Source organism: Takifugu rubripes, chromosome 6 (genome assembly GCF_901000725.2).
Source record: "Takifugu rubripes chromosome 6, fTakRub1.2, whole genome shotgun sequence".
Taxonomy (NCBI): domain Eukaryota; kingdom Metazoa; phylum Chordata; class Actinopteri; order Tetraodontiformes; family Tetraodontidae; genus Takifugu; species Takifugu rubripes.
The window spans coordinates 5876332-5898404 of NC_042290.1; the positions used below are offsets into that span (position 1 = coordinate 5876332).

A 22073-nucleotide genomic window follows, 5' to 3' on the forward strand; every position below is an offset into this window, starting at 1 on the left:
AGACGCTTGGTGTCGCTGTTCTACCACAAATTAAATCGCTTCCAACACCGATGTGATTTTCGATGCATTTAAAAATGAAGCATCAGCAGTTTGGTTGATTTAAATGGATTTTGGAGCAGGATTTTGACTAAAGCCGCAGCATGGACTATTCAATCTAGTGTAAGAAGCGTTCTGTCCATCAACTAAACGCAAAGACTAAACACATAAAAGCGTGTTTCAATAACTCCACAAGGAGATCCTAAGCAACGTTAATCTTTGATTATTTCTTAAAAGAAAACAATGTATTCCTTATAGGAAGTAACTACACATTTATGATACCCCATCCCCTCATAATCTGCCTTGATGACTTGTAGATGATTGTTCAAAATAATTAGATGGAAACTACCAATTATGGCAAATCGGTCAATAAATGGTTATGATTCCTGATCAAAGAAGAGTGAAAGAACGGACCCCTTTATGATCATGTTCCTATTAACCAGCGGGTTTCCTGCTTGTTTACAGGGGTGCCAGTGTGTAAAGAACCTCTCGGGTCACTTCAGAATTAGATGAATCTTTAAGTAGGCTTCACCTTTATTGGAGTCACTTCTTGTCGGCTTAGGAAATAAAAGGGTGCAGTGTTTCTTTCTGCTCTAACGGTGTCTCCAAATAAATAACAAGGCCGTCTTTATGTGAGGAGAGGAAGGGAAGGAAGCGTGGACCGGCAGATCCTTCACAGCGGAGCGCCAGAGTCAAATCAAAGACATTTTTAACGGACATCCGTTATAAACCTTCAAAATAATAACAATCAAAATTTAAAATGTCTATCGCCCGTGTTGCGCTTCTGTTTAACCACAAAACAGAGTCACTACGTTATATACGAAGGTAATGCTGTAATGCAAATTTTATTTCACATCTAAGTGATGTTAAGAAACGATATTTCTGACTTCTTTTTCTTCTAGTTAGCCAACTACAAATAATTGCACCATCAAATCAGGTAATGGCTTTTAACTGCTAAGTATAAAGTAGTAAAATAACCTTTTAAAATTTAATTATGTTGTTGAACTCGATTTTTACCCAATTAATTCAATAAATACAGTTATTTCTCTGCATATTCAAAATAAGCATCTGTACTCCATTAACCCTAAACAGCAGAGACTCTCGCTTGCCCGTACGAGCTTCTTATGCTAACTTAGGCTAGAAGCCTTCTGGATAGAAGGCGAAACGTCTTCAAGAGAAGAAACCCAGTCCAGTTGACAGAGAAAACTACCTTGGATACAATGACCTGGATGATTGAGAATTTACACAGACTTCTTATGCTAACAAAATTCCAAACCTCCTCTAATATATGTCATTGATGTGTAACGACACGTTTCGTAGCATTGATACGTTAATTCCTGTCCACTTGTTTTCCATTTGTGTTGAAATCGTTTAAAATAACTATTTCCCTTTGGAGGCTTTTAATTTGAAGGCAACACCATACTGTTCCGGCATTTTCCGGCTCTTTCACCTTTAGCTTCACGCTTCTCGGCGGTACAAACGCACACGCCCGCTCCTGCACCGGGCAAGTGGACCGGAGGGGAGCTGCAGGACGGGTCTGCAGCATCGGGCCGAATCAAAACCTTGACTGGGGACGGACTGAGGCAGCGACAACCAGAACCAGAGGTCAGTCACGGCGGTGAGAAAACACACTAACAATGAAAAGTAAAGATGCTGCTTGTCCTGCTGAGAACCTAATGTAAGAATCAGAGTCATCAATTCTTAATAGTCTGTCTGTGGTTGTTATTCACATGCTTTATTAATAATATATTTATGAGAAAGATGCAGTGCTGGATGGGTACTTACAGTTGTGTTTGCTGACTTTATGGCCTTTTACTATAAAAGCCAAATTCCTTCGTGTATGAGCTTGTTTCTTCTCGTATGAAGCATGTTTGCAGGTTTTTATAAATTCTTTAAGGGAATTAGTTTCCCCGTCACACCCAATAAAGATGAACGTGTTGGTAAACACGTCGGGTTATCATTGTGGGAGTCTCGCTTGGAAGCAAAGTCACATGGAAACATTCTGATAATACACAGTCATTTCTGCTTGGACCCAGATAATGAAATGACACGCTCTCAGTGGAAGCACAGATCGACTCTGTTTGGAGAAACGTATGCAAACCGTGCATGCTGGAAATCTTATCGGGAGGGGGGGGAATGGTTTCTAATCCTGCTTAGCGCATTCACGAACCCACACCTCGCACCCACAAATATTTGATGCAGGCTCCCGGCGCTGTTGTTTCTCATACTGGGAGAATTAAGGTGGAGATTATGCAGGATTGTTTAGTTATTTAGCCTGGAGGGTGCAACCGGTACACATAAACTACAGTAGATGCGTGTGCCCCCCCCTCCATGAGAGAAGTTGATGTGATGGTTGATGACATAAATGTGCTTCCAACGCCTGCAGGGTAAATTTGCCCCCCAACATGAGTGCACAAGTGTGTGTTTTCTCATGTTTCACACACAGACCAGGCAATAGAATCTAACTAAAGGCCCCGTGGCGTGCTGGTGAGCTACCTCTGGGGGCTTTACACCAACATGCAGGTCCAAAGGTTCAATTGGAGCGGACGCTGCCTCGAAGCCACACTGTCTCTGGGTTGAATCATCCTGGTGGGTTTTCATAGATCCTCGCCGTCAGACGGGGCCACCGCATGCTGCCCTTCTGCTCTGGAGCAGCTCTGGGGTGGAGAAGGGCCTCGGCCAGGTAGCCGCCACCGTGTGACGGTTGTTCTGAGGAGGGGGAAGTAGCCAGCTCTGGCTGATCTTATCGCTCTGCTTTCACAAGTGCATTGCTAAACGTTTCCGTTTACCCCTCAGACAGTTTCTCTTTGGTTAAGACAATCCTGGGACATTGTAGAATCCATATAGGATTTAAAAAATCCTCCTCCCTAATCTCTCTTCTCCCTGCGGTAGATCTGTTGCCGTCATGTGAAACATCATTTCTCATGACTCATGTGGAGATGCTCTTCCATAAATCCTCTATGTGATTGCACTGACTCATCTCTTCTGTCATATTGACCTTATATGGCCGACGCTTTACCTGCATTGTGCCTTTCTATTTTTGCTTTCTAAAGCCCGGATCCAGCCCAGGGGCCAGGTTTCCCACCGCGAGATCAATCGAGCAACACGCCGCCGATATGAAACAAAGTCGGGACGATGGCGTGTTGCAGCTTCCTCCCATTGTTCCAGTGTAAAGCTCAAAGATGGCGGCAGCTGATGCCACACACGTGACTTTGTTTCTAGCTTTTGATTAAGCAAACGATGCACAGAAACCCCCCCCCCCCCCCCCCCCACCAAACACACACACACACACACGCACGGAAAAACAATTTGTTCAAGCAGATCTCTGGGCTGTCAGTCTGGGGAGGTGGGCCTGCTTTCTCTGCTGCCGCCGAGCGGAGACTGAGACACTTGGCTTTAATTTCTGGGAGCCCTCGTGTCGTCCGTCTTCAGGTTCAGTCCATCAAATGGACGTCTTGTCACATCGCCGTCCAATCATTTTTTCCAAACAGTGAAGGAACCACCAGTGAAGCGCATCTCTGGGCTCTGCATTAAAATATGCATGCTGAGTTATCTCCCAAATCTAATCTGTCTAATCTTATCTAATGAATCCATCCTGCTGCTTCATTGATCCACTTCCTCCCCACGGTGCCCATTAAAGATTCATATAATACAATCTGACCGGGCTTCTGATAAAACTGGGGCGCTCGTTTTGAAGAGCGGCGGAGAGAAAAGAGGCGGAGGGGGAGTGCTGGTTGATGAATGCTAATATGGGCCACGTGTAGTCAAAGAGAGCAGAGCAACGTGGTGTTCTTTTAAGAGCCTTCCAGATGGCATGTGCACAGGAAGGTTCCGCAGAAGCCAGCCCCTAATGAATGGATGGCGAACCACCTGAGGGGGGAGAAAGAGATCAAAGAACCACCCGTCTCCTCTGTTTCCACCCACAGTTTCGTCACGTTCGTCCACCAAACCGTCTTTGTTGGGCGTATTTGACGTCTTCCCCTCTGTCTTCCCTGATCCGTCCTCTCGTCTTGCCCTCGCGCGAGCAAATTCCTCATTCTTTTTGCAGTGTGAGGGCTTGAGGGCAGGTACAGACAGAGCCGCTTGACGGGACCGGGCCCTGGCGCTGACGGAGGCGAGCGTAAATGACTGTCCTTGACCTGTGGCACGGAGCGAGGGGCTGACAGGCAGACGCACGGGCGGTTCTGCGGGCGCTGGGGCGATCACAGAGGCGTCCTGTTGGAAGCAGGGCCGTGCGCACGGGTGGAGGAGGCAGGAGGCGTTTCAATGATTTATGAATCAAAGGGTTTCCTGTAAACAGACTCTCCAGAAATTCTCTTCCGAAGTTTCTGCCTCTCGCAAACTTCTTAGCCGCTTTTTGAAGCACCGATCGCCGCCGACGTCTTCGAAAACACCGTGAATACAAACGCGTGACGCATCCATTTCCTTCTGGCAGCATCACGATGTCCTGTAGCTTGATGGGGAACAGCGGGCCTATTATCAGAGCGGCTCCGCTTACTCATCATTGTTGTGTCCTCAGACCGTGGAAACAGCGGGATAATGTTTCCTCGGGCAGCTCGCCATGATGTCATCGGGGGTCATCTCATGTGAGCAGGGGACCCCTTCATTTCACATGTTCCTGCTGGACTTAAGCCTGACGCCACTATTTAACAGGAAGCTGTATTAGTCCGGGATCGGATTTCTCTGGACGTGTTCCCAGCGACTTGATGCTGCTAAAATGATGCTACTGCGCTACATGCAACACAGAAATGACATGCTCTCTTAAAGCCCTCTCCATGGTTACTTTTGACCTGACGCGGCATTTTTGCGAAGGCTCGCGTCGGCCTGTGTTTGTTTCGACTCCATAGCTACACTCGAACTCCGCGCTGACAGCTACAGTGTAAATCTCACTTTATCTTCTTCTGATGAAGTTTCATTTCCACATGCGTTAATTCTGTTCTTGCAAATCACTGCAGATACGGCCGTAAATCAACGAAACACCTCTCAGAACGTCTAAAAGTGATGATTTATCTTTTTTTAATGTTGTTGTGCGGCGCTTCACGGAGAGTTGGGCCTGCATAAAAACGAGCGGTCTATCTGAAGCACATTTGATCGGCGCGGATGTTACATGATTTCAGCTCATACAATGTTCTCTGAGTGACCAGCTGGGGCTGGACCGAGATGTTTCCTGATGTGAAGGGGTCACAAAGTCGCTTTTGAAAGGGCTCGGGCACGTAAAGGTCGACCAGTGTGGGCCACCTGACGTCACCAGTGTGCTGTTCCTTGCTGCATCAGTGTGACACACATGGAGGACCATAAAGAAGGCTCGAAATGATAGAAGCTACTAGACCTTGTTAGCATTTCGGCCATCAAGAAGACATGCTTACTTTACTTCCAAGCAGAACCTCCACTCAGCCCAACCATTTACTGAAATTCCAGTTGGAACCTCAGTGGTTATTGTGGTTTGGAATCTATTCAGCGTTTCAGATCCTTTTTCTTCTTTTTCTTTACTGGCGCACGCATATGTTGTGCAGAACTTCTTAATGAGGCCAGTTTCTCAATGTCGGTGCATGTATCTTCATCTTTAAGAATAGCTCCTTCTGAATCATAAAGTGAGGAAATGGCGAGTGACTGCGAAGGACGAATCGTAAATATTCAGTGCCGTTCTGTCACAAATCGCTGAAACTTTAAACCTTTAACGCCTTTTAACTTTTCCACTCAAAAATAACGCCCCACAGCTAAATTGGTCCCCAATAATGCTCCTGGTAGCCGTTGTGTCAGGGCACTTCCTGTTCTTTCAGTTAGCTATGAAGTGGCGCTATCTGCCTCTAGCTCCCCCTGGTGGCGACTCTTTACAAACGCGCAAATAAGAATCAAGTCCAAATCTGAGACATTACAGTCGACACAAATCATCAGTCGAGACTAAAAGATGGACTTGGATTTACCGTTCCGTTCACATGGATGTTAGCCTCTTCACTCAGTCTCCCCGCATTTCCCTGTTTCCATAAACAAGAGTGTCCATTATTTATTTTGAGACCACAATCCCCCCCCCCCCCATTTCCTGAATCAACTAAACATACAGCGTAGGATTCCTACAGCCCAGCTCTGACATTTTAGACCTTTGAAAAGTGTGTGTAGGTACAAAGGCCCACTCAGGGTTTTTCTGCATCTGCTAATTACCACAGATGCTGATTCTGGTCCTCTACAACGTTCACAGCCGGAATATTCCTCTATTAGCAGCATTTTTCTGGCAGCCTGCAAACACACAGCTGCAGTCTGGTGCATTTCCCCTCCCTCTGCCCTAATCTTTTCCACCACACTTGTCTTTTTTTTTTAACATATTGATGAAAAGACAAACACTTGTTAAGAGTTAAGAGGTAAAACATTCATAAAACAAGCTGCAAATCGGAGACCATTTGCTCACACACACACACACACACACACACACACACACACGCACACACACGTGCGTGCACGTAATGATGCAAACTGAAGGACATCCACATCTTTATTCCCTGCAGACAGGAAGCAGCAGCAGGCGGGGAGGAAGTGATCTGGGCAGGCGCTACAGCTCTCTCCTCACTGCAAATACCGCATCATTCTTCCTCTCCTCTGCTTTACACTCGCAGATGACAAGCTGATTTTTTATTTATCGCCTCTGTCTCCCTCCCCGCTGCCGCCGCTGCTCTCGCCGGTAGTGAGGCATGCGGCGCAAGGACAAAACACATTTTTCAGTTATGTCGTTTCAAGAAGTGGAAGAATTATGTTTCCTCTGATTTATTTCTCTGTTGGTAAATATGCTCGGCTGCAGGTTGATCTATTGGTCCTGCCATGCAAAGGGGAATTTGGCAGCGCACGCTGCAAGTGTCAAGCGTGGGCTGTGATGAAGGCCGCGGCGGGGCCTCGCATGAACGGTTCAGGTTAATACAAATGCCAGGGAGCTGGTATCGGGGGTCCGTCCCTTCAGACGGGACACAGCTCCACGCAAAACAGGAAACAGGAAAACAAAAGTCAAATGGCTTCAATTGAATGTGGCTTGTATTGTTCTCTGATAACAGCCGACGTGCAATAGTTGAAATGAAAAAGGCAAAACCACCACATCGGCGTCCCTTCCTGATGTTTGTGCATATAACTTCCTCAAATTAAAAAAAAAATTGGAGGGAATTTAGCAACTTTGGTGGATGTTTTTGATAATGTAGCAGACTAGGAACTTGTATATTTTTACTCCTACATTATAAAGGAACGCTTAATCATACAGTACCAGTGTTGCACAATTAAGTGCAAAGCAAAGATAACTACAGAGGATGGATTATAAAAAAATTTGTCATGATAAGAATCAAGCGATCACAACAGCGCCACGCTGCAGGAAATTACAGATGCTTGTTTAGACAGGCCGATACAAATAAACTGCAAACACGATCCCGTAGCTGCTGGGTTTCCCGTTTCCAGCTAGGGACGGTCAGATAAGCCAGACCCAATGGACTCTTTCAGTCCCAGTGAGACTCAGTGGTGACTGGTGTACATCTCAGGCGCCCCTGCCCTCATTTCAGTGATGAATCCTTCACTAAAGAGGTAATGAGCATTGCTTTTTCATTAAATACAGAATCTGTATGCTGCAGTATTGCTCCGTGCTCAATAAAACGCAGCCTGATGTCCAGACTCTCAGGATAAAGTGTGTTTTCACATGTGCACAGCTTCTGGTCACTGGCTCTGCTTGATGTTGGGAGTCAGCAACAGGAAGCCTTGAATTCAGGAAGCCAAGAGGCTTCTGGGAGAGGTGATGTAATTATTTCAAGGTTCCCAACTTGAGATCACATGAACGCCATGGTAACGAGAGCGGCCGGCGGGCCTGCCAAAGTTACCAAAGCGTCACCACGCTAATAAAGCCGAGCTGTGTTTTCCTGAGGATTTATGAACTCTTACGAAGACACCGGCAGAACTTTCCCGTAACTGAAATGACGAGATCGCCCTCGCTCCCTTTACCCCCGGAGCCATCCTTCTCAGTGGAGGTCCCGCTGGAAAGGCGCCTCGTCTCTGCTGATTTGGCCGTGTGTCGGAGCACAGTCCTGTATTCACTCCTGCCATATACTAATCCTTTCATTAGGAGCCGCTCCTCTGTCAAAGGGCTGACTGTGAGATACATTTACAGATACGCAGCAAAAGTCAGACACCCAAACGCATTCCTAAAAAACACACAGCAGCAAACATAGATGTGCATTCTGAGGACTCAACACTCACCGTTTCTGTATTTATTTTTCATATTTTCCAATGTAGATGGTCATTTAATACAAGCTAATCTTTCCCGTCCATCCTCCATGCATACTTGTACCACTGTTAGACTTATATGGTCCTCAAACGCCCTCAATTATCACATTGTTTTTGGAAACTTTGCATCTGTATCAGTCCGGCAAACGCCCCTTTACAAAATACCTCCTGACGACTGTAATGGTTTTAAATAGGAAAGATGCTGTCATTTCAGTGAGTGGTGTTATATCTGAAGGCTAAATGAAAGAGTTCAACACTTGTTAGATAGACAGACACGCACCTCTGGGCCTGTTATTTTTCCTCTGCGTCCATTGTTTTAAAGCACACGCCTTTGTGTATTCTCACACGTCAGTGACAACATTGTTTCACAGGAGCTGCAGTCCTCTGGGAAGGTTAAATCAAACCCTCGCCGTCCTAAACTAACCCTGGGGTATTTCGGACCCTGAAACGACGCCTGGTGAGCGGCGCTGGCTCAGATGTTAAGACTCATTGTATTGTTTTCTCTTTTTTTTTTGGTTTTCTCCCAGGAAAAAAGAAAAACATTTGCATCACCCTCACCCTGCCTCACCCAGGCTGGCGGGATAATCAGCTGCTACGCAACATTTACTGAGGGGGTGGCGGCGAGACGAAGACATCGTGACCTGACCGAGGCAGACGGAGAGAGCGCATGTGAACATGAGTCACATGTGAGCAGCGTCGGGCTGTGAAAAGACCCCGTAAATTCACCGTGCGATGACAAAACGAGTGTCCATCTGAGCCCGAGGAGGTAATGACCTAATCTGATTAAATGAGTTCATACTGATAAGAAGCCCCCCGCCTCCCGCCTCCACTGGGTGATGGAACACAATCACCAATGGACTCTTATCATCGTGGCTGGAGTGTGTGAAGTTACATGATATTGGTGGGTGTGTGTGCATGGCTTTTCAACGCGAGTGTTAATACATGCAGCGATGTTGCGGCGCGGACTCCTGGCTTGGGTCTCCCGTGTAGGCGGCGTGCTGGTGCTCCTGTGCTGCTCCCTGTCGCTCCTCTATTTGATGAGCTGTAGCCCTCCGCACTCTGACAACCACCCGCTGAGCCACGCTCTGCCCCGGGCCGGTCTCGTCCACCCCAGCCTGGGCGGCACGGGAGCGGGAGACGTCGGGCCAGGGAAGGCCCGGGCTGCTCAGAACGGCGGACCTCCCGGTGTTCAGTCCTACCAAGCGCTCCTCCAAGAACGTGAGGAGCAGCACCGCCTCCACATCTCGTCCCTAAAGAAGCAGATAGCTCAGCTCAAAGAGGCTCTGCAGGAGCGCAGCCAGCAGCTAAAGGGAGTCCAAGAGAGCATTAAGACAGGCCTACCAGAGGGGTCCGACACTGGGGCTGCCTCACAGGGCGGGGGTTTCGGGGAGGCACACGGACCAAAGAGCCAACAGGCCGACCTCCGGGAATATCTCCGGAGCCAGCTGTCGAGGGCCGAGGTGTCGGCCGGCACCCGACTGTCAAGCGAGTACGCGGTGGTGCCGTTTGAGAGTTTCACCCTGCAGAGGGTCTACCAGCTGGAGATGGGGCTGACGCGTCACCCCGAGGAGAAGCCCGTGAGGAAGGACAGGAGGGATGAGCTGGGGGAGGTCCTGGAGACGGCCCTGCACAGCCTCAACACGCTGTCGTCCCAGCAAGACGGCAAGAATTCAGCCGAAAAGGCTCTGACAAGCAAAGTGTACTCGCCATCTGACTTCATCGAAGGTGAGAAAATCTTTACCGACTATTCTAGAAACCAGACTCGCGTATTTCTGAGACATTTTCTGTTAACACCTGTTAAGCGAAACCAAGTATTTAAACGGCACTGTGAGTTCCTGTTCTGCGCCGAACATGCTGGAATGACATCATCGGACGTTTCCATGGCGTTGTGTGGGAGAAGCTTTAAGATAACCTCAGACTCTGACTGAGGAAATAAAGCTCCAGTTGCAGGTCAGGGGCAGTGAAGACAATTCACAGAGTTTTCATCGAAACACTAAACGGAATCCGTCATTTTGAAGCTGGAATTTGAAAGGTTGTTAAAGATTTAATGGCGCTCTGCTGTGATTTGAACCCAGCGTGACACCCTTTAGCCTGTTGGAGTATTAATTTGGGTGTTTATGCTCAGCTGCGCATCCCTCAGTGGGACATATATTCACGGGCAACATGCTCTTTGCATCTGTCTCACACTCTGTCTGACATAACACGTCTGTCGGCATGTTGTGATTAGGAAAACAAATTAGCGCCGTGTCAACCAAACTCCCTAGAGACGCTGCTCCGGTTGAATTTAGTTTTTTCAAGCATTTATTTTCCTTCCAACCCCCAGGATTCTGATGTGTATTGTGCCCAAGAATCCCTAGAAGGTCAGAAATAAGTGAGCGTTTGTGCACAAGTGCAGCCAGGATATCCTGCGTGTTTGTTGTGCTGCGGCATCAGGAAATGAGCACAGCTGCTCCTTATTCATACGGAGCATCTTTCAAACACTGTACGTGTGTGTGTGTGTGTGTGTGTGTGTGTGTGTGTGTGTGTGTGTGTGTGTGTGTGTCATCTGCTCGTTGAAGGTCATTTGCCACTTCACTGTCTGAATGGTTGGGAGACCTTAAACTGAGGAATGGGGCATCTGGCTGAGAGGAAAAGAACAATCTGTCACTGTGATGTGCTCCTCACACATATACGAGACTGCGTGTGGTCCTGTGCTTGTTTATGCATCCATTTCTATACATAAACAACCTCTCCTTTACCAAGCTACACCGTAACAGACTACAGACAGTCTGTACGGAAACGGCAGACTTCCTCTGCTCCTGTTTCTCCACGACGGGCTTTGAGTTCTTTTAAGAAAATGTTGGACAAGCTGGGATTTATCCAGCTGACCCGACGAGCACGGTCGGGATTGTTAGACTGACAAAAAAAGATCTTCGGGGAAGCTTTCAGGGTTGCATTAGCGAACAAGCCAGCTGAAACTGCACACAAACAGCGAGGACATGCAGAGTGGACAGGCTCTGTATTTAGACGGACGGAGGAGTCCAGTAAGACGTTTTAGGCTAAATTATTTAAGATATTTACCAAATCAACTCTTATCGAGTCCAACTGGGAAATGAGGCCATCAGGGGAAGCTGGGAAAGCTTAATGGGAAGTATTTAGTTTCTTCGATCGTAGCATAAATCTGTGCCTGCGGCCATTCTTTCTGAATTGCTCTTCACTTTTTTTAACCTGGGTTAAGTTTAGACTGCGCAGTGATATTTCTATCAGGTTTCTCTTCTCGCTTTTTGTGTTTCATTTCCCATTTCTTCTACACCACTCCGGCCTCAATCTTTACGATGGCTGAAAAAATTGACAAACAGCCTCTGTGGAGGAGAAAGAGACCCAAGGAGGCAAATTGTTCTGGTGTAGCAGAAGCGCCGCAGTGTTTGTGTGCTCAGTTCTGGCTCCCTTTCCCAGCAACAGCAGACTGCAGACGGAGTCACATGGGACCTCGTGCGTCCTCACTTTCCCCACAAACTTCTGTCGCTGATAACAAAGTCGCTAAAAATGATGCTGTGTAAAAATAGAGACCAAAACGAAAAACCACATGATCATTGACTCTTGAACCCACAGCAATTCCAAAGGATTCAACCAAAGAGCCAAACTCGGGGCAAAAGGCAAAAGCAAGAATCCTGGTGGCGAACAAAGTGTTGACACTGAACCTTTTATCTATCTGTTGTATTTGAACTCTGTCCAGATTTCATATGAATCACTGAATGATGTTATTTCAGGCATCAGCCGCACGGAGAAGGACAAGGGGACGATGTACGAGCTGATCTTCAGGGGGGAGTCCAGCAGCGAGTTCCGCCGCCTGGTCCTCTTCCGTCCCTTTGGGCCCCTGATGAAGGTCAGGAACGAGAGACTGGACGCCGCCAGCATCCCCATCAACATTGTGGTCCCCCTGTCCAGGCGCATCGACAAGTTCAAACAGTTCATGCACAACTTCAGGTGGGGCCGCTCGGTGCTCTTCCTCCCAGCTAATTCAGAGACGCGATCTGATCTGAGGAAATGAGGAAAAAAATGGGGAAATGAGTTTCATGCTTGGTTTTAATACTTTTAATACCTCAATTAACATCCGACACGACGAGACATGACGGATTGTTGATGAGCTGCTTCTGCCACGTCACCGTCGGTGGAGAAAGCACATCTGATGTCTTTATTGCTGCTTATCGCCACTCTTTTCACATGCTAAATCCTGCTAAGCGGCAGGGCTGCAGCCCATTAAAACACCCCCCTGGGCAGAGCGGCTCCAGCCGATATGCAGCGCGGTGAGGAGTCTACTTACTTTAAAGACTCTTGCTTGCAGAGCAAACACGTTCTTGTCCATATTAAAGGTGTGTGTTTGTCTGATGGCGGTGTGTGTTTTTCACACTCTCCTTTTCTGCATCTTCAGACCTTTAAAGATGCTTTTAAAAAGAAACTTAAGACGCCGTCAATTTCGGGAAATTCATTCTCCGATTATGACCAAATGTTGGCCATCGTGTTCTCTAAATACATGATTCAATCTGTTTATGAATAAATTAGATGTGCTTAGATTAATGATCTGGGTTAAGGATGAATCCCAGCTCCTCCATCCTTCCTGTAATTTAATTCTGCTCGCTTTGAAAGCGCTCTTGTCTCTAATGTCGCTTCCTCTCTGCCTTTGTGCGTGTGCACAGGGAGGTTTGCATGCGCCAGGACGGCCGGGTCCATCTGACGGTGGTGTATTTTGGGAAAGAGCAGATGAGCGAAGTCCGCAGCACTCTGGAGAACACGTCCAGGTAGGCCGGGAGCGAAAGCTTTGAATCAGAGGCCGGAAAAAAAAAGAACAGACGCAATTTATGCAGGGCTGCTTTCAGAAGCTCACAGCATTTTAAACACAGAAGCCTCTTTTCACGTTTTGTTCTTAGTCTCCCTTTCTCATGACGACACACACATTCTCATATTCCTATCTTTGTGGGACGTCTATAGACATTACCCAGCTTCTTACCCTTGCCATCACAACTAACTCCCCAAGCCCCAACCCACACCCAACAATAACCTTAAAAACATGTCTTAAACAGTCCTTTGAAGTTGTTCGACCAGCAAAATGGCCCCACTTTGCTAGTAGGATGAGGGTTTTGGTACTCAATATGTAGTTAATGTGAGGACACACACACACACACACACACACACTCGCTCGCACACCTTCTGGCTCAGTTTCTGGCTGTCTGATGAATAATGGAGCGCTGCACCACCCACACTGAGGGGCTGAGAGCTCCCAGCTCAGATAAATTACAACAGACCTGTGATCATCCTTGACTAGTGCTCAACCCCATGCGCGCGGCCCTCAACACCCACACCTCCGGGAACGGTCGCTGCCAACCGATCGGGGATTCTCATCCGCCCTGGATGCAGATGCATATTTCGCCCCCCCCAGGGTGGTTGCCATGGTGACATTTGTCGATTCCCAGTCCTCTAGGTTTTTGTGAGGCCTTGAATCACTCGTTTGTATCACACTGCGTCCCTTTGTCCCTCGCTGTGCCTCAAAAGCAGCAAAGTGAACTTCGAAGATGGCGCCATTTCGATAAAACGAAGGCAGCAAACGAAGAGAAAACGGAGCGGAAAGCTGTTGGAGGAACACCCTGTTCAACCTCAGCCGGAGAACAAATGGTCCGAATGAAAGAAGAGCGTTGGATGAAGAACACTGTAATTTTCTCCCCGTGCAGCTCTCTGCAGCCTGGAATGTCCGACAGTCCCAATCAGAATGGACGGCACACTTTTCTTAGGTCAGGCTTCCAGGCTGTGGCCAAATGAAGGGGAATCATCACCGGATGGCCCCTGCTGTTTTTATTATCACAGCGGTGGAATCACGAGCCGCATCGGGGCTCTTTGAGAACATCTGTAGAGTCTCCCCACGCCGCTCCCCCCAGCAGTCTGTCGCCTCTGACCCCCTCTGTCTTTTCCTCTTTTCCTGCGTGGCCCTTTGGAGGAGCTGTAAACAGTCCTGCCTTCAGATGTGGTGCGGTGGCACATTGCTCAACGGGTTCCTTTTTTTAGCCCGACTCGGCTCGAGAGCCGCAGGAAAGCTGCGTGTGACCACGACTGAAGCTCTGACGTGCTCGCGTGCGTCCTGTACTCACCAACTTTGTCCAACACATCAACACTCATCAGCGATCTGAGGTTACGCACCGTTTTATAGCAAGTTACACTAATTTCGCCCGAGAAAGGAAGGCACAGGAGCAGCTTAAACACTCAGTGGGAGTGTAGACGGACTCTTTGAGCATCTGCAGGGAGATCAAAGGAAGCAGGACGCTCAGATGACAGATGGGTTCCGGGAATCGTACGGAGGACCGAGGAGTGAGACGGGTCCCTCGCTCGTTCCCGTCCACTCATCAGTCTCTCCTGCGGGCCTGTTATGTCAATGTGGAATTCCCGTCAGTTCACAGCTCAGCTTTGAGGAGCCCCCCCCCCCAAAGTTCCGAGGAAGTGACTGAATACCGTCGGGCGAAGGGTGTCTGGGACATCATCGTGTTGGGAAGGAGCGGAGAACAAATCCCCTTTTTTAGAGATTCAGTAAGACCCTCACCTGTAAGCTCCTCACAGCTCATAAAACATCCTGAGGGCTCAGAGTGAGTTCATCACACATTTTTCATCGTACATTTTTTATAGCTTACGCTTACCTTTCCATTACACGCGCAGACTTTTAATCACCTTTTCTTTCTGCCCCCAAAAACCCAGCTGGAATGCAGAGGAAGCGGGAGGAGTGAAATAAATGTGCTTTATGAGCGTTCAGATTTCACCCTATTCATTTTCTTTTTGCCCAGAGGAAAACAGCCCCCCCTTCCCTGTCCTTCTGGACCCACGTTAGCAATGAAGAGAGGTGATAAAGGCACATGCTGCATTTGCTAACCACCTCACCACCTCCACTCTGCTTGGGACGGTAGAACGTGCACTCTGCAGCTCCGCACCGCCCCCCTCCTCAGAGGTTCGCTAGTCGATCTCCTCGCAGGGCATCGTGACATTCCCGCAGAGGCGAGACGAAATACCTGAACGAGGGGTCTAAAAACGGCTCCAGCGGCAGCAGAAAGGGGGCCCTGTGCTGCGACCGCAGGCCCCAGCTGCCAGCCATCCCTAAATGAACTGCAGATCTCCACCATCCTACCACTTTTCTGGCCAATCAACATTTTTCTCGAAAACTCTCTGTTTACTCAACCACATCAGTTCCTGGAAAGCTGATAAATTTGAAATTTCCTTCAAATCGATGAGACGTTTCTGTCCAAACGCCTTAAAACCAATGCAGCCAGCATGGATTATAAGGAAAAAAGGCCCTTCGCTGGCATCTGAAATGTGTTTCGATTTAAAAGGGGCAGCATATAGGAGGTGCACTGTAAAGACTTTTCACAGTCACTGAGCACAAGCTGCAACCACACATAAGCAAATAGATAGAAGTGGTCACACGGGGAAGCAGATTGAGGGAGAGAAGGGAGAGTCCCCTCCTCGTCCCGAGCAGAACTAACAGGATCAGGCCGCCCGCAGAGACGATCCACGATGATGGTGCAGAATGCTTCTCTTCCTGATAGTTTAGCCAGTATTAGGGACCAGATATTACATCTGCACCGAGGAAAATGACTTTTTATGTCTTTGTATAAAATGAACAAAGCTAGAAGTAGTTATGAATTGAAAAACTGAGCACCCCCCCCCCCCCCCTCTACTCTATGAAGTGACCTTGTATCGTTAGCATGGTAGTTGATGAGAAGTCAGCACATTCGCTTCCTGCTCGTCGGGTTCTATTTGTAGAGCAAAGTCATCTTTTATCTTCATCTCAATAGTTGCAAATTCAGTTTTGCCTGAAACGAGTGTGACACTGACTCTTCCTCAAGACGCCCCGAAACTGTATTCGGTTTTCTTCACGCCTCATTAAAGCTGCGACGCTGAGTCGACGTGCGTGCGTAGCGGCCTCTGCACTAATATTGTCAGAGTCAAACGGAGCCATTGTGCTCCGGCTGCACCATCTGCGGGGAGTGCGGAGCCAGTGGGCGGGCCAGCGTCTCCGGGGACGCCGGGCGCGCGGCAAAACAGATCGGCTCTTGTTTGGGTTGGTGGCGGAGCGGTGTGGGAGGACAGGGCCTCAGCAGATGAGCACGTACACATTTGTGCCCGTCCACCTTTCCCACGTGCGCTGCGTCATCCGGCGCAGGTCAGATCAGGTTCCCAATTGTAACCTCTCTCAAAGCGAGTCCACATACGCTCCCGAGTCTGTGCGCGATCGTATGGCAGCGTGACCGAAGCATTAGTCACCGCCAGTGTGGATTTAAGAGAAAGAGGCACAGCTGTCCGCATCTGGAGCGGGGTTTTGTACCCTGAGGAAGTGATGGGTTAGTCCCAGTAAAAGGTTGTTTTGGGTTCTAGTCAGTGGTGCCGCTGGCTCAGCTTCTGCAGCCATTATGTAATATTTGGGTGGAAATTATTACAGGCGTTTGGAGCTGAAAACAAAGGATTACCAGGGCCGCAGTAATCCACGGGTCAAAGTTTTGTTGCGAAACCCCCCTGAGTTCCATCATATGCAGTTTTGTTCAAATCTTCTGCCTGTATGTTTCCACAGCGCTCATGTTTGTGTTTGTGGGGAGGGTTAAAGGCCGTTGATTTCAGGATCGCAGTGCACATCAGGCTTTCAAACATGTGTGATAGAGACGGGAAATCTAAAAAAAACAGCAGTGACGCATGTCATACTGTGTTACGGTGCAGCAACTGTCTTTATTATCCTCCAGGAAATGAAAAAGCTCTCTTCTCCTTCCAGTTCTGGAGGGCTTGAATAAGCTCTTTTTTTGTTCTCAATATACTGGGTAAAATAGTGACAGAAAAAATGGAATGCCTTCTGGTTCCCCGCATCAAATCCTCTGTGTGCGTGTGTCACTGCAGGGAAGTGCGTTTTAAAAACTACACTCTGCTGCAGCTGGACGAGGAGTTCTCTCGGGGACGGGGGCTGGACGTTGGCGCCCGGGCCTGGAAGGGAGGCAACGTGCTGCTTTTCTTCTGCGACGTCGACATCTACTTCACCGCTGACTTCCTCAACACCTGCCGGCTCAACACGCAGCCCGGTGAGACCCCCCACACACACACACACACACGCACACACACACACGGACACACACTCATGGTTATGCTGCTATCTTTGTGAGGACTCGCACAGTGATGCATTCCTCAGCTCCCCCACCCTGAGGTTGTATTTCAAACCTCAGCTGTGCTTCAGCTTCTCAGAAGTTTTGATAAAAAAGCCTCTTCAGCATCATGTCATCTGGTTCCCCTGCAGGCAGAAAAGTGTTCTACCCGGTGTTGTTCAGCCAGTACAATCCCACTCTGATCTATGGAAGTCCTGAACACGTCCCACCTGTGGAGCAACAGCTGGTAACCCCCGCCCATCAAATCCATCCTCTCACCCTGGAAAATATTAATCTGCGGCAAGAGCAGTGGCCATATTTCCTTCTGCAGCTGCTCGCCCTACAAATCCTCTGAGGCACCTTGGCCTTGCCTCTGACTTCTGCACTCTTTTTTCTCTCCTGTAGGTGATTAAGAAAGACACGGGCTTCTGGAGGGATTTCGGTTTCGGCATGACCTGCCAGTACAGGTCGGACTTCATAAACATAGGTAAATATGAAGCAACGCGCTCACTGCATCTGGGAGGAGGCAGCGGAACTCTAAACTGTTGCTTCAGGGGTTAATTATCTGTTACAGCACGCAGGATGGAAATGAGTTCCCCAACAGCGATCACACACTCCGTGCTAAGCTAATGGAGCCGTAGCTTAATGGATATGAAAAACACCAGAACACAAATAGTTATGAATTATACGAGTGTTCCTGAGCTGAGAGGAGATTTTATTGGGCCGCTCAGGGCAGCGTCCATGCAGATCAGATCTCATAAACTCAGGCTCCCTCTGTGCTTTGGGAGAGGAAGATTAGCTCTCAATACTGGTTCGGTTTGAAGCGGTTCATTTTTTACAGGGCTCAGATAATATTCACATATAATATTCCGTCTAGGTCAGTATTGTGTAACCACTGATGGAGACCATCTTAAGAGGAGCAGTGGGTCTTTAGGTGTGGTTTTCTTTGTTAGTTTAGCATAAAAGACCCGGCGTTCAGAACTTAGCACATCTGGAGCGAACATCAGCCAATTTTAACATCACCTGTTGAGACATCCTGCAAAAACCACATCAGCAACAGTCGGTTTAGCAACATGGGCCCAATGTGTCGAAAACCAAGCAAGATCCAACATTGTGGTGCGTTGTGCTGTTTTTCTACCTTTTTAGGACTTTTTGTATGTATTGCAATAACAAATCATGTGTTTTCTGAGTTATTCTGAATTGTACTTTTGTTTTTGTACCGATTACAACAAAAGGAAAGGGAGGTATTTAAACTGGGTTTTTTTCCCTTTTAAGAGCACATTTAGGCTGTGCATTTGGTGTTCTTTCTGAAATGGCCGGGCTATTTTACAGAAAAAGGTGGAATCGAATGTATCTGCCGGGCTCTAAGTGCAGCCATCTCTGTTTATCTGCGTCAGCACAGGCGACAGAGACACACGTGTCGCACTAAAACAGCAGGAACATGCATGGACTCAAGCGCGTGTGTTGTTTAAAGTTGCAGGTTTGAACACGCCTGCCAAAACTGTTGTGCAGAACGCGCCATCGGTCTTAAAATTTCTCTGCCGCCCTGGGACGAAACAGCCCTGCAGATTAAAAAGAACCTGATTCTGATCACACGCTGAGAATGTAATCAGGCCCCTCAATCAGCATTTCCAAGAGTCAATCTACCCTGAGAAATGTTTGCATATCAAAATAGGGAGCACTGTTTGCAGTAATGAGGCCTAATTAACTGGGTTTTTTCATAATCAGGAGGTTTTGACATTGACATCAAAGGATGGGGTGGTGAGGACGTCCACCTGTACAGGAAGTACCTCCACAGCAACCTCCTTGTGATCCGGACGCCGGCCCGAGGTCTCTTCCACCTGTGGCATGAGAAACACTGCGCTGACGAGCTGCCGCCGGACCAGTACCGCATGTGCATGCAGTCCAAGGCCATGAACGAGGCCTCGCACGGCCAGCTGGGAATGCTGTTCTTCAGGCACGAGATCGAAGCTCACCTGCGGAAACAGAAGCAGCAGCAAGGGGCAAACCTCAAGAAAACATGAGACTCGAGACCGGCTGACTTTAAAGCCCACACGCTGACTGAAAAGTGCAGATTTAAACATTTCCTTTGCTGAAGGAAAGCGGAGGAAACCAGGACTGCTCTCGTCTCCATCTGCTAGTCCATTAGCTTAGCATGAAAGGTGAATCAGCGATTATTCTCTGCTCTGACAATGAAGCAAATTCAAAGTAATTGAACTGTTAATTCTTAACAAACAATGAGCTTCCGTTTCTCATTTGATTTCTCATCTGAAACATCTGCCTTCTTGTTTAATTTATATTTGTAATCTCTCTGACAGAAAGCCGTAACTTTGAATTATGGACCCTCCTTGAATTGCGTGCCTTCTCCCCATGTTCTGAATCACAGCCTTTTTTGTTTTTACATTCAGAACACATTCCATCCCTCCTTATCATTGGTATAATCTCACTGTGTGCATAATCTTTGTCTGTGTGCATACTGCAAAGTTCTTTGCTGGTTTACTGGGAGGGTTTGTTTCTGTCGACAGAAAATCAGCTGTCAGACTATTGAACCAGTATTATAGAGGAACAGCGACACCTCCTGGTGAGATGGTGGATAACACGCTTGCCATGAAACGATGATGGACTCGTTTGAAGCCAGGAATTGCATCGTAAATCCATTTTAAATATAAATTATTGATCAGCACTCTTTTATTTATATTTGACATTATTTTATAATCGCAGACGAGTTAAACTTTCTGTAGTAGGCTGGCATGGATGGTGGTTTATGTTTCCACTGTATTTATCAGTTCAATTACTTAAGCCTAAAAGAAAACAAGGGTCTGAAGGTATGTTTATTTTCAAAGTTGTTTTTTTTTTATTGGTAAAATGTAGATTTATTGTGGTATCTTGGACACATAATGGTCATAAAAGGATGATAAATATTGACTACACATTGATGATTGATGATTATGTTCACTGTCCTGATATTGACAATGACTTAACTTAAGTCAGAATATATTGATTTTAATATTTTCTATTAAATGTGAGTTTTAGAGCAGTGTGGGTTTTTTCCCCCTCTCCTGCTGTTCTCTTTAAAGCTCTGTCATAAATCTTTCTGTGCTTCCTCAGTCTATCAAAATGAGTGAATGACCAAAGATGTGAAAAAAGGCACTTAGAAAAGAAAAAAATATAAATGAAACATCCATTATCACGGCGAATGTCCATTATAAGTGAATTGATAGTATTTGTTTTCTTTAAGTAAATGATTTCAATAAATACACATACAAGGAAGTTGTATGTATTTTATTTTAATCAACTTTAGGTGCTTCCACATCTAGGAACAAAGATGGAGACCAAAAATGCTTAAACAATTTATTTATAAAAACGAAAAATTACAGAACAATGTAAATTAAACAGTTTTTTTGTTGCATCTTAATATGGTGTGTCATCTCGATATATATTTATATTATAATATTAGTAATAACACAGCATTGAAAGAGTTTGAACATCTTTGATCAAAGTAATTAACACAATTTGTCAAAACGGAATATAAACATTTGAGAATAACGCTGAAACATACGATATCCGAAAGGACTGGGTTTCTTCTCTTGAAAACATTTCGCCTTCTATCCAGAAGGCTTCTTCAGTTCTGGGGAGAGAGCTTGAAAATATATAGCCCCTGTGGACCATTTGCATGCTAATGATCTGGGTGGTCACCTGAGAGTCGTTAGCACTCTCTGGACTGCGCACTCAAGATCACTGAGGACAGAAACCTCACCATCAACGTCTACAGAAAACCTACACATACCGACCAGTACCTCCAGTTTGACTCTCACCACCCACTGGAACACAAGTTGGGAGTGATCAGAACTCTCCAACACCGGGCCAGAGAAATACCCACCACATCCCAAGGCAGAAAGAAGGAACAGGACCACATTAAGACAGCTCTCAAAACATGTGGCTACCCAGACTGGGCCTTCACCAAAACCTCAAGAAAGCAAGACCTCAGCAAAGGAGAGGAGGAGAAACACGACATACCGGTTCATTTCAAACCCAGCAACACTCTCAGACAGAGGCTGGTCCACCTGAAGGACAAGACACCAAGACCCAAACAAAGTAATGTTGTTTATGCTGTACAGTGCCAGGAGGAATGCAAGGAACTGTACATTGGTGAAACCAAACAACCTCTCCACAGAAGAATGGCACAACACAGACGTGCCACCTCTTCGGGTCAAGATTCAGCAGTCCACTTACACCTAAAGGAGAGTGGGCACTCCTTCGAGGACAGCCAAGTACGGATACTGGCCAGAGAAGACCGCTGGTTTGAAAGGGGGGTCAAGGAAACCATCCATGTCAAACTGGAAAAACCATCCTTAAACAGAGGTGGTGGCCTGAGGCACTTCCTGTCACCCACATACAATGCAGTCCTCCACTCCTTCCAACAGCAAAACAAACCTTCACACCATTCCAGGAGACCCAGTGACTCATCACCATGTGACCCAGCAGACAAAGGGGAGACACCTCAACAGAAACTAGATGAACGACCCGACCAACGACCCTGCTAACGACTCTCAGGTGACCACCCAGATCATTAGCATGTAAATGGTCCACAGGGGCTATATATTTTCAAGCTCTCTCCCCAGCGATTTCAGAGCTGAAGAAGCCTTCTGGATAGAA

General features: G+C 47.2%; 1 protein-coding gene across 2 annotated transcripts; it reads left to right on the top strand.

The window, feature by feature from the left end:
- Window positions 1–1497: 1497 nt before the first annotated feature.
- csgalnact1a (chondroitin sulfate N-acetylgalactosaminyltransferase 1a) lies at window positions 1498–20687 on the top strand. 2 transcript variants are annotated; one of them, XM_011604607.2, is made up of 8 exons: window positions 1498–1641; window positions 8808–10005; window positions 12030–12246; window positions 12957–13058; window positions 17179–17357; window positions 17570–17664; window positions 17823–17904; window positions 19146–20687. In XM_011604607.2, the coding sequence occupies exons 2-8, from the start codon at window positions 9231–9233 to the stop codon at window positions 19439–19441; spliced, it is 1746 nt and encodes a 581-aa protein (XP_011602909.2). In that variant the 5' UTR covers window positions 1498–1641; window positions 8808–9230; the 3' UTR covers window positions 19442–20687. The 2 variants fall into 2 exon arrangements, with proteins under 2 accessions (XP_011602909.2, XP_011602908.2); XM_011604606.2 differs by having other exon boundaries at window positions 1507–1654.
- The last annotated feature ends 1386 nt before the right edge of the window (window positions 20688–22073 follow it).

Coding starts and splice junctions, on each gene's coding strand:
- csgalnact1a (XM_011604607.2), top strand. CDS start 9,231: ATGTTGCGGCGCGGACTCCTGGCTTGGGTCTCCCGTGTAGGCGGCGTG. Junction 17,665..17,822: donor CACCTGTGGAGCAACAGCTG/GTAACCCCCGCC, acceptor TCTCTCCTGTAG/GTGATTAAGAAAGACACGGG. Junction 17,905..19,145: donor GTCGGACTTCATAAACATAG/GTAAATATGAAG, acceptor TTTCATAATCAG/GAGGTTTTGACATTGACATC.